The sequence below is a fragment of the Parasteatoda tepidariorum genome, chromosome 6 (genome assembly GCF_982258835.1).
Source record: "Parasteatoda tepidariorum strain Cologne lab strain chromosome 6, Ptep-v5.0, whole genome shotgun sequence".
NCBI lineage: Eukaryota > Metazoa > Arthropoda > Arachnida > Araneae > Theridiidae > Parasteatoda > Parasteatoda tepidariorum.
In genome coordinates this window covers 43655899-43668838 of record NC_141760.1, presented here as the reverse complement: position 1 = coordinate 43668838, position 12940 = coordinate 43655899, and the positions used below count along the sequence as shown (strand labels likewise).

General features: G+C 30.9%; 1 protein-coding gene across 5 annotated transcripts in view; it reads left to right on the top strand.

Moving 5' to 3' along the window:
• The window catches only part of LOC107445683 (uncharacterized), an 85171-nt gene extending 74059 nt beyond the window's left edge, over positions 1 to 11112 (top strand). For 3 of the 5 annotated variants that reach the window (XM_087165759.1, XM_087165760.1, XM_087165761.1), the window contains 7 exons: positions 6569 to 6732; positions 7977 to 8055; positions 8180 to 8234; positions 9051 to 9127; positions 9202 to 9304; positions 10753 to 10827; positions 10940 to 11112. In XM_087165759.1, coding sequence (XP_087021885.1) covers positions 6569 to 6732; positions 7977 to 8055; positions 8180 to 8234; positions 9051 to 9127; positions 9202 to 9304; positions 10753 to 10827; positions 10940 to 11007 — 621 coding nt within the window. In that variant the 3' untranslated portion in view covers positions 11008 to 11112. The remainder of the gene's footprint in view (positions 1 to 6568; positions 6733 to 7976; positions 8056 to 8179; positions 8235 to 9050; positions 9128 to 9201; positions 9305 to 10752; positions 10828 to 10939) is intronic. The other 2 variants (XR_015434605.1, XR_015434606.1) reach the window with 1 other exon arrangement.
• Positions 11113 to 12940: the final 1828 nt, after the last annotated feature.

Below are 12940 nucleotides of genomic sequence, written 5' to 3'. Positions count from 1 at the left end.
AACTTCTGGCACTTCTTTATTGCCATTAAACTCATCTTTCCTCAATCAACTAAATCATGGACAACACACCAGAATTCGATATAAACTCTACACCAGCAAAATCTACACGCTCACATACTACGTCACAAATGTCACAAAGAAAATCCCATCTCGATAAGGAGAGCACTCAACAATCGACATCTACTACAACGAAAAACGCATCAAAAATACCAAGTTTATCTAGACTAATTAACCAACTTCAAAACCATCAAACTGGAAACAATCCAACAGGAGCGATCATGAAACTTTTCCAACAACAATCTCAAAACCTCGACTCAACAGATGAATCACCACCTGAGCCAGAACAAGAGCATTGTTCCATACCTCCATCATCGAACCAAGCATTTATTGACAACATCATTTTATTGGAAACACTCATAGAACGGAAAACTCAAACTAAATATGACCTTCCATTTGAAACTCGTAATGAATGCAAAAACGCCTTGAACAACCTAAGGACATTGATGAATACTACATGCCCTCAGACAACACACGATCTTCCTAACATAGCATCGACAACGACTAACCTTATTCCTAGAGATAATGTTCCATCATCTAATGTCACGACAGATCCAAATCAAATATCGTCCTTATTAATCTCGATAGTGGAAAAATTATCAAATATAGACAAAAGGTTGCAGAAAATCGAACACGACAGTCATCAACATCCAAACGCAGAAATTCCAGATATAGTAACCATAATAGAAGACAAATTACAAACCATTGATAACAGACTAAAAACTTTGGAAACAATGAATATATCCACGAATAACAATCCGAAATCACCAACCCCACTAATCATTGAAGAGACACCAGAAATAACCACAGACTCAATGCTAGAAGAACTACAGAAAAATCAACCTAAACTCAAAGTCAAGCGTGTATACAAAAACAAAAACTACCTTGAACTTAAATTCCATAACGTACAAAATAGAGAACAAGCTTACTCAAGCCTCCAGACCTCAGGTTTTCCAGTCAAAAGTAAAGAGCAAAGACAATACTCGTTGATTCTGTTGAATGCACCTCAATCTTTCACTAACGAAGAGATCCTATTGATAATCAAAGACTCAACAAACTTCGATGAAACTTCTGACAATCTAACATATGTAAAAGATATTCAGCACAGACAGAACGCAAACAAAAGACACATAGTTCTCAAAGCTAGCAGACTACTATCATTAAATCTGCTCAAACAACACACCATCTTCATTGGAGTGTTCAAATGTATAATAAAAAAAAGGCTTATTCTCTTAAGATGTCGCAAATGTCAACGTTTAGAACATCATCAGGATGACTGCCCCAACGAAGAAATGTGCGAGAAATGTGGCTATGTGGGCCACTCTATCCAACAATGTCAAGAACATTTCGATTACTGCATCAATTGTCATGAAAGCAACGACAAGCACAACCTAAACATAGATTGCAACCACAAAGCTTCCAGTGCCACTTGCCCTACCTACCTCCAAAAACTACAACAACTTCGGAAAGAAAATTCTAGTCTCCCATCGACGACAATCCACAGATGTCGCAACTGCCAAAATTTTGGACATCATGAAAGCAACTGCAACGATACCAAATACTGTGAGAAATGCGGTCATGAAGGTCACTCTATACATCAATGCACGCGAGATACAGAATTCTGCATAAACTGCTTCTTCAGCAACAAAAATCATCACCAGAACTTCAACTGTAACCATAAAGCCTCCAGCTCAGCATGCCCCACTTACATCCACGAAGTTCAACAGCATCGGAAATACAAATCTAGTAATTATCTGTATTAGTTTGTCAACAACAAAAACTTTCTCTCTTTTTAGACTTTAAAGTTTAATTAACTGCAATCTCCTTAAAAATTCTTTTCTTTTACCTTTCTTGATATTTTAAGTCCATTTTCTAAGTTCATATTTATATTTAATCCTCTGGAAGAGATGAAATCCTTTCCTTCTAACATTCTTTTCTTTAAAAGTTCATATTTTCAGAAGTACAATCTTATCTCCTGTTCTTTCAAGCAAATTATGTTTTTAGCTTTACTTTCATTTTCTTTTTCTTTTTTCTTTTTTCTTTATTATTCTAACTCTATTTTTTCCTTTTCCAATTTCTCCCTTGAGCCTTAATATTTTACATCTCCTTATAACTTCTCACATATTTTCATAACTCAAAATGCTATTCCCATTCTATTATACTTTTCTTTTCTCTCATCATAAGTCAATAATATTTTTTTCACTTTTTTTCAAAATATGTTTCAGTACTGTTTTTTTTTTTTTTTTTTTTTTTTTTTTATAATGTTTATATTATTTGTGAATTCCTTTTTAAATTTAGTTAATGGATAATCCATACGTTAATGAAATTAAACAATTCACAATCTCTACCGATCTTTATAAACTTAATATATTACAAATAAATCTTCAAAGGAGCAAAGCCGCCATTTTTTTATTGCAAAAAACTGTTGTTGATCATGACATTGACATAATCTGTTTTCAGGAACCATACAAACCAAAAGGCTCCATAATTGGATATCCAAGTTCCTGGAAATTATTTTCATCAGTAAACGGAAAATCTGGCATTTTTATACCCAATAAATCAATAAGCCCTCTACAGATAGATTCTCTTCAGGATTCAGTTTCGATTTCAATAAACTCTTCAAATAATTCCCCCTTGATTCTAATCTCATTTTATAATTCTCCAACAGATACAGACTTGAATCTAATGAAAGATCTAATTTACTACAGTAATAAAAACTTCTACAATTATCCAACAATAATTTGTGGAGACTTCAATTCGCATCACAGTTTTTGGGGTTATTCCAACAACAACGCAAGAGGAGATGTATTATTAGATTTTATTATATCCAACAACTTGAAAATTTTAAATTCACAACCAGCATTACCGACTTTCGTAACAACTTTATGCTCATCTTTTCCAGATCTTACTCTTACTAATAACCTAGATATTTTAACTTTTTCTAATTGGAATGTACTGGATATAGAAAGTAATTCAGACCACAAATATATCTTATTACAAATTAATAACAAGTATACGTTCTCCTCTTTCACAAGGTTTAAAACTAAGTTTGGAAATCATAATAAATTTAAAAAACATTTCTTGAACTTCATTCCAGATCTAAACATTGAGCTAAACAACGTACAAAATCCTATGGATCTTAACATTTTCACAAATAATCTCATAAGTAAAATTTTCTTAAGCTGCAAAAACTCCTACAAACTTAAACTTTTCAATCGTCCTACAAACACTTCTTGGTGGACAGCACAGCTTTCAATCCACAAAAAAGAATTACAAGCAATTAAAAGACGTTTTCAGAGATCAAATATTGATGAAGAAATAAAAAAATACAAAACTATTTACAAGCAAAAAAGAGCACAATACAAAAAACTAATTATCAAAGCAAAGTACGACAGTTGGCAATATCTCTGTGAAAGTACTAAAAACCCCCATGGAGCTCATTATAAATCTTCCTTTAAAACTAACTCCTATCCGACCATCTTAACTCAGATTTATGACACGAACTGTCCAATAGAAGAGGCCAAGAATGTTCTTCAAAATCTTTTTCCGGATGACAATGTCATCCAACAAAATAAATACAACTATCAAAATAAAAGTCCAGATCCTCCCTTCAACCACAACGAACTTCAACGTCTACTTAATACACTAAACAACAAAAAAGCACCAGGCATAGATGGCATTGATTATATAATAGTAAAAAACTTATTCATATTTTTCGGTCCACTCATCCTAAATTTTTTCAACAAATGCCTCACCCTAGAAGTCTTCCCTGACCATTTCAAAAAAGGGCAAGTTATACTTTTTCTTAAAAAAGGCAAAAATCCCAATGTCTTGACCTCTTATCGTCCTATAACTTTACTCCCTTGCTTTTGCAAATTCTTAGAGAAATTAATCATTAAGAGACTAACTTTTCATTTAGAGAAACTCAACGCACTGTCTGATTTACAATACGGTTTTAGATTTGGTAAATCAGTCAATATTGCACTAGAAAATTTCAAAGATAACCTAACTCATCTAAAAAATAATCACAAACACGTCGCCGCAATCTCGTTTGACATCAAAGGGGCGTTTGACAATATCCAGTACGATCTAATTAATAGAGAATTATCAATGTACCAAATCCCATCCAATCTTTGTTTTATAATAGAGAGCATCAATATGAACAGGCAAGCCATCTTAGCAACAAATCAGGGATATGTAACAAAAACAATTAAAAAAGGCTGTCCCCAAGGGTCTTGCATAGGACCGACTGCGTGGAATTTAGTAATTAATAACCTTTTGAAAATTCAGTTTGAAGATTCCATAATACAAGCCTTTGCAGACGACTTGATAATTCTTTCATATGTCAACTCTAGAAGGCAATTAGAACAAGTATCGAATCTAACTCTAAATCGTATTCACAATTGGCTCACCAACAATTCTTTAACTCTTTCAATTGATAAAACAGCCTATATACATTTTTACAACACCAAAAGGGGAGCAATCTTCAAAATTAACAACGAAAAAATTAAGCAAACAAATCATTTTAGGTACCTTGGAGTTGTAATCGATAAGAAATTAAATTGGGGTCCTCATGTCAATATCCTCAAAGAAAAAGCAAACTCTCTTCTCAAATCTCTTTACAAAATCAATAATAAATCTTGGGGAATAAATCAAAAAGCAAGAAAACTCATTTATAACACAGTAATAGTCCCTTCTCTGGCACACGGTTGCAATATTTGGGCAAAAAACATCTCACCTCGTATATCTAGAACATTAATTTCGATTCAACGCAAATTCCTTTTGAATATTACCAGAGCTTACCACTCTACCCCCACCGCAGCTCTTCATGTTTTAACAAATATTCCCCCTCTTCCAGACCAGATTATGCTCTTGTCATGCTCAACAACATTAACTCAAATAAAAAAAAATGCAATCTTCAATCATATAAGTTATAATCATCAGGACTATGAAAATAAATTAAAAAGGCCAATTTATCACCCATCTTATTATATTAAAAACAAAATCTCTTTAACTGAACAAGGTAACTACGATTTTAGAAAAGAAACTAACTACTTCACTGACGGTTCCAAAACTAAAACAGGCACTGCATTCGCATTTCTTAACAAAGCTCATTCAAAAACTTTCACCTTGGATATTAACAATTCTATTTTCCAAGCCGAACAATTGGCAATATTAGAATGTGTAAAACACATCAAAAATAACTTAAACTTTAATAGACAAATAAAATACATAATCTGGTCAGATTCTAAAGCCTCAATAACATCAATTAAAGACGCAGGATCAACCAACCTCATAACCAAAGACATTCAACATGCACTAATGGACACCGCCATTCAAATCTCTTGGATTAAAGCGCATAACAATAGAGAAGGTAATGAGAGAGCGGATGAATTGGCCAAAAAAGCAACAGAAAACATTAAAAATTACTCCTTTCCTCTCCCTGTTTCACACCTAAAACAATCTCTTAAAAAATCTTTATCAAGTAATTGGCAAAACCAATGGAATAATTCCGATAGAGGACGACGTCTGTTTAGCATCATCAATAATGTCAACTTCTTCAAATCAATTCCAATTAAACAAGTCATCTGGTTCCTAACAGGTCACGGTCCCTTCCCTTCTTTTTTTCATTACCTGCAAATCTCGGATACAAACCTTTGCACCTGTGGTCATCCAGGTACACCAGAGCATTATTTATCAACTTGTCTTTACACAATATCTTGGCATACACGCCTTCCAAACATTAATAATTTATATATTTGGCAAAAAAACTTTCTTACAAATAAAACATTAAAATCTAAATTAATTAACGTAATGAACTTTCTAGCAGAAAATGACTCCTTATTAAAATTTTAATCAAATCGGACTTTTTAAGTAATCTTGATAGTGTTTATAACCTCTTAAACTTTTTTGATATAGTATTCAACCTCAGTTTCTGTATACAAAAAAGCAAAGAAAAAGAGAAGGGGGGGGATCTTTTTCAAAATTGTTTATTTAGTTAAGGCAATAACAAATAGTTTATGGCCTTTAAGTTTTTTTTTTCCTTTTATACTTCTGTTATTATTTTTGTTATTATGTGTTATTAACTTGCACCATATTTAATCTTTGTATTTTTTAAAATATTGTGACTTTGTACTGATCTAAATTCTTAATAAATTCTTGCTGAATGGGCTCGTTCCTAGGCTGGAGTGGAGCCGGACCAGTAGCCAAGCTTTGGGCTATATGGTAAAGGGTCCATAATGACCTAGGTACATGTCCAAAGCTTGGAGAAAAGAAAAAAAAAAGTCTCTATGGACAACGTGTCCACGTCTGGAAGAAAAGAAAAAAAAAAGTCTCTATGGACACGAAATAATATATTTTTTACTGAATCTCTCAGATTTTACCCATGTAATATCAAGCTCATCTATTGGGGATTTTCACCAACGATTTTAAACGTGCACCAATTTCTTTTAAATTCAATAAAATTTTAGCGTATTTTAATTATGATTTAAACTTGTTTGCTTTCTCATAGTCGATGGTAATTAAAACACTGGATTGGTTAAGGAAGACAGTCAGTCAACTTGCTGAAATGATGGTTCAAGAGGAAATGCTGCCATCAAAAGATCTTCTTTATTTCCTCACTTTAGGAGAAGTTGATGAATTGATCCGCTACAGAAAATCTGGTCTAGTTTCCAAGTATGAGCATATTCTTGCAAATAAGTCTGTTAAGGCTCCGTCTTAATATGAAATTATGTGTTTTTTTGCGAATAGTATGCTATTTTTATAACTGCTGTGAATTTGCAGCTGTTACTTATGACTGTTAGGTCTGTTAGTTTAGCCTATCTGAGGCTAGCGCTATCTGCGCTTATTTTGAAAAGGGTTCAAAACATCAATCTGGAGAAAAGCCACAGTTTTGTGAAAACAAAATTCGATTGTGGTCTAATTTTTTAATATTTAAAAACTTATTACAAGGTTGCATTACCTGGGCTCATAAAAACTTGCAGAAACAGAAAATTCTGGAGAGATTTTGATAATTTTCATCTGGGTGGAAAAATGTCGCCAAATTGGCGATTTTTAAAAAGCTTAATAACTTTAAAAATATTTAAGTTATTTGTCTGTTCAAAAACACAGATAATTCTTCACGGCAAGATTATATATATAGTTCAAAATCATCTCAATAAAGTGTAAGGCACATAAACTATGGCTTTTTTTTATTTTCCTTGGCGATAGAGAGCTTCGAAAAACAGCGTTAAATTAATATAATGTCGGGCAAATTTGTTAAAATCTAATTAAGAAGTTGAGTAATTATTCTGTCCAAGTTAAACTGTAGAAATGTGTAATCAAGTGTAAGGAGAATAAAGTGCCTGGTAATGAGTTCAACTTAAACTCAACCCTTTGAAGATTTAAGATTAAGTCCTAGAACATGATGATCCGATCATTAGAACAAAAGTTATTCAGGGTGGTCCGTTTTTTGTTTTACATACCATACACCTGTCTTAAAGTATTATGGAAGGATTGAAAGACAAATTTCCAAAGCCATGCCCAGTAACTTTAGAACAAGCGCACGTAAAACATTATTGTGAAAGCTTCTATTATGAATAATAACTAGTTATTATTCATTCTACCCTAATCATTACAGTACTTAACATAATATCTGAAAATGTAATTGGTCCGATTTAAACAAGTGGTTGCGCATCGTTGCAAATTGCATTTAGACTGAAAAATATGTAAAATTCTAATATACAAAGTATAATACTTTAATGATTTAAGGATTCGAAGAAAACGCTTTTATCTACTAATAGTTCGAAAAAACTAAAATGAAACAAAATGTTCTCAAAACAATAAGATAATTAAAATTAGAAAATTATTAACTAAATAAAAAATAATCCCTGCTTTTTATAATTTGCTTTAATAAAATACTAAATATTTTTATTTCTTAGAGCTATTCGAAGAAAAAAACTTCATCCAAAATTAGATAATTTGACCTTTCCTGAGATCATAACCGGTATACCAAAGCCAGTAAGTATTATTACTTTTATTTCAAACGCTAAAAATTAACAAATATGACGGTTTGTTTCTTTATTAAACTAAAGTGACCAAAAAGATACAAAAATTTATTTTTAAATGTTCTTTTTTTATTTAGGTAGAAGTTAAGGAAGACATGGAAGGCTTGTCAAAATCTTCATTTACAATTACAGGTGCATAAATTTTTGTTTTATTTTGTTGTATAATTTGTGCAGAGAAAAAGCTATACAAAGATTGTAATCAGATTTACCTCAAAAAATGAAAAAAAAGTTTTATGGTAGCTAGCAAATAATGACCGGATTTTAAATATGACCAGATTTTTAATATTTTGGTCGTAGAAACTATTGCATATATTACAGTAAGTGATGCACGGAGTTAGAGAAAATTACAAGTGTTGATAACTTACAAATGTTCGAAGTTTGGATTTTTGTTGCACAACAAACACCTAATATGTAAAAAGTTCATTCCATAAATTTTTCTGCTTTTTTTTAAAAATTCCTAATAATGTGCACATGTGTTCTGATTCTGTGTGTACGGCATCAAATGTTCGAAGTTTGGCTTTTTTGTTGCACAGCAAACACCTAATATGTGAAAAGTTCATTCCACAAATTTTTCTGCTTTTTTTTAAAAAAAAAATCCTAATAATGTACACATGTGTTCCGATTCTGTGTGTACGGCATCAGTTATCCGTGAACATTGCCCGGACTTGCAGGTAGATTGGGATGGTAGAAGCCTTGCTTATATGAAATAGAGACCGAACTGCATGCATCTCATTGTTTTGATAACAATTTTAAAAACATTGCTTCAAAGTTTTCTTACTTAGCAGCGCCATCTGTTACCGAGAAATGTAACTAGTTTTGTTACTCGGTAGGAAAAAAAATCTTCTTGTTTCCGAAACAAAACGCAGCAAACTGTTTCTCTCCTTTTTAGTTTAATACATTTTTCAAATCATAGGTCATATTCATCATATATTGTATCATATATTGTAGGCACACCTGTATGCCAAGGAAAGGTGCGAGGCACTGCCCGAGTTATAAAATCTTTTTCTGCAGTTTCTCAAATACAGGTATGACTTTTTATCTGCCATCTCAATAATCAAAATAAAATGGGACTATTGTTGATAAAATTAATTTATTACAGAATGGTGACATACTTATCACATATTCAACAGACATAGGTTGGACTCCCTATTTTCCTCTTCTGTCTGGAGTTGTCACAGTGCTCGGAGGATTAATATCACATGGTAATACAAAACATTTAGTTTACATTTTACGCTCATTATTTGTAATATACTGCAATACACTTTTTTTACAGCACCTGACTGTTTTAGCTAATGATTTTTTGCGTCACAGTGTTGCTACTAGAGGGTTAACAAGAAAATATTTTCCTATACATGCATAGATGTACGTACAGTGTCCGGATTTTCACGAACTAAAATTCAATGTTATAATTTCGGGGTCTAACCTTAAATATGCAAATTAATTAATCCAGATGGTATTTTAAGTTACAAAAACATGCATTCTCTGAATAAACATTAATTTTTTTGACGAATTAAATTTGTGATACTGAAAAATAGGGAAGGAGTAACAGCAATCAGAAAAATACGATCTCGATAGTTATATGTCATGAGAACGGTCAAAAAATTTTCAATTCCCTTAAAAATTTCGCGAGATATAAAGAAATATGCAAAAAGTGAACTTAACATTAAGGGGTTCCAGTTTAGGTGCTCTCCTGCCTAAACTATGCAGTCCATATTTTTTAAATTGCGAAAATCCCTCATATTTTGAAGGTCGCAAATCCAAATTCGTCAGAAAGAAAAGGTATTTAGAGCCGAAAGGTGTTCTGTTTATTATTTTGTAAGTTAAAATAAGGTCTACCCTAATTAAATAATTAAGGGCTACCCTAAAATATGCTAAGTACAGTTTTAGTTCATTTATTTATTTAATTTCCGCTAGAATTTATAGCGTGGTTGGCTAATTGCATCATTAAATTTGTAATTATTATGATTCAAAATTTTGTCTTAGTCTAGCTACAAGTTTACCCGCTGCTCTGGCACATTCCCGTTGCCAAGTATTTAAAAACATGCTTTAGTAGGGCTGCTAGTTTCTTCTTATTTCTTCATTCTAAGTACAAATTACTCTAGTATCACTGACTCCCTAACTTATTCGTTGTTGCTCTTCACCGTGAAGTCGAATTCTTGGCTATAGATGGCGCCACTGGAAAACAAGAAAAATCGCACCCCCTCTGCCTTAATGGCATACGTCAACAACAACATCTACATTATTAAGTTAATAATTTTAGCTTTAATAATATACTTTTCGGCTTTTTATAAATTTTTGCGCTAAAAACGCAATCGAGACATGCTTCTATTTTTTATCTTTTTCTAAAAGATAATGAGTCAATTATCATTCAATTTATCATTTATCACTACCTATCATTAATCAATTTATCATTACCTATACAATTTTTTTTTAGATATCTTTTCAGTTATAAACTATCCCTTTGTTTTTGCACTTAGTATATAATTATTATTTGTATTATTATTTTTTGCTCGCAAAAATTTTTGAAATTAGAAAATCATTATAAAAATTATTTTTTCCTATTTCAAAGTAAAATGCATACATGTAATATACTTTCTAAACAAGAAATATCTCTTTATTCTTAATTTTCCTTTCTGAAAAAAAATAATAGGTGCAGTAATCGCTAGAGAGTATGGTCTACCATGTATAGTTGGAGCACAAAATGCTTTGTCAGTATTTAAATCAGGTATCTAATTTCAGTACTTTTTCCCAAAACCTATTCAAATTATAAAATCAATATAAATACTTTCATGTTCTTTGATAATTTGTTTAGAAAGAATATTTTCATTTTCTTTAAGGGGACATTGTTCTTTTGGATGGCACGAAGGGAACCATCACAAAATTGGAGATTTTGGAGAACTCCTGATACTGTTAATATTTAACCCTGAACTGTGAAGTTAATGTAAACATTTGTCTTCAACAAAATCATTACAATATTGTAAAGTTACATTAAAAATATTTATTTTTCAAAGTAAGAGAATTCATGTTTCGCACGCTTTTTATTTTTTAACCTTAAACACAGAATTCATGTCAACATGTGCATACAGAACGTGATACACTCATAGTTAAATAAAATACTTTTTGAATAACAAATAAATTTATATTTACTTTCTAAATTTAAATGAAATTGGATTAAAGTAAAATTTCGTTCATATTTTAATTTGATATTGTTCTTGTGCAGTGTTCGAAACATATATGGCAGCGTTACTTTTAAAAAGTAACGAGTAAAAGTACAAGTATTTTTAAAAAAAGTAACGAGTAAAAAGTAAAAAGTTCTTATTTTAAAAAGTAACGAGTAAAAAGTACAAGTAAAAGTACAAGTACTAAATAAAAAAAAGTAACGATTTAAAAGTACATTTCTAGGAAATCGAAAATTCAAAGTAACCTAAAATTTTATTGAATAATATTCTTATGTTCTTTAATGTTTTTGCAAAATTGTTGTTATTTCTTTAATTATTTTAAATTTGGAAATTTCCGAGCATTAATTTATTTTTACATTCGGAAGAATATTATAATATAATTTTATAATATAATCGTATAATACAATTTTAAAATCAAATACAATTTTAATATCTAACTTTTTATGGATTTGCACGAAAAAGAAAATTTATCTATTGATTTTAAATTTTAGTTTAATATTTTTATTTATTTAAATTACCATTCATTTAAAATTGTTTTGCTCTATAGAAACGCGCTTTAAAAGCACAAACATAAACAAAGCAAACACGCTGTTTCAGATAGCATTGTGATCTTTGAGCTAGTAAAAAATAATTTAATGTGCAGTATAAGTTGAAACAGAACAGTCTACAGTTTTCTTTGTAACAATGGCTAATGCTGAAGTCATGCGGGAAAATCATTTTCCGAACATTTCTGCTTAACGAAATAATTAAAATTTGTAAACGAATTTTCGTATTAGCGGCTAAATTAATACCTTCGAGTTTTCAAGAGTTAAAATAGTAATTATAATAGTTTTCAATAGCACAAATAGTTCTGAAAATGTTAGAGATTTGACTGGGCATTGTTTGACAAGGTCGGGCATAAACATAATTTTAGTAAAAAATGTACTAGGTAAAAATGTATTTAGCAAAAAATGTATTAAGACAAAAATGTATTATTAGTGAGTTCAAAAAGAAAATTGAAAAACGTAATAACAAAATTCAACATTTTTTATTTAAAATATATTAAATAAATGCATAAAACTCGAAAATGAATGAAAATAACTTGCTAATTAATATTTTTGTTCATTTTGCAAAATAATTGCATTTCGAAAGTGATGTCACTGAGTCTGCTGCGGGAATTTCTCAGAACGTGCTTAGGCACGCTGAATAAGCGCTCCACGGGAGGTCAAGGTTTTTAAACACGAAGTTAGCTGTGAATGCATATATATTGCACATTAATTTTATAAATTACAAAAAACATAAGCATTTTTTTTAATTTAATTGTTTTTTTTTCGAAAGCTTACCGAGTTTTAGAAAAAAGTAACGATTTCAGTCGACATTTCCGTTACAAATACTTGTACTTTTTCCCTAAAAGAGTAACGAAAGTACAAGTAAAAGTACTAAATTTAAAAAGTAACGAAGTACAAGTAAAAGTACGTACTTTTTACTTGTACCGGCGGTACAAGTAACGAAAGTAAAAGTACTGCCATATATGGTTCGAAACATACTTGCATTGTAATAATAAAATGCTTCAAGCAAATGGATCAACAAAAAATATTCTTCAATCCTACGAAGCTAATGACAAATATTTAATTTACACCTAAAACTTTTTTATGTTATAAAAACTACAAATCCAACTAC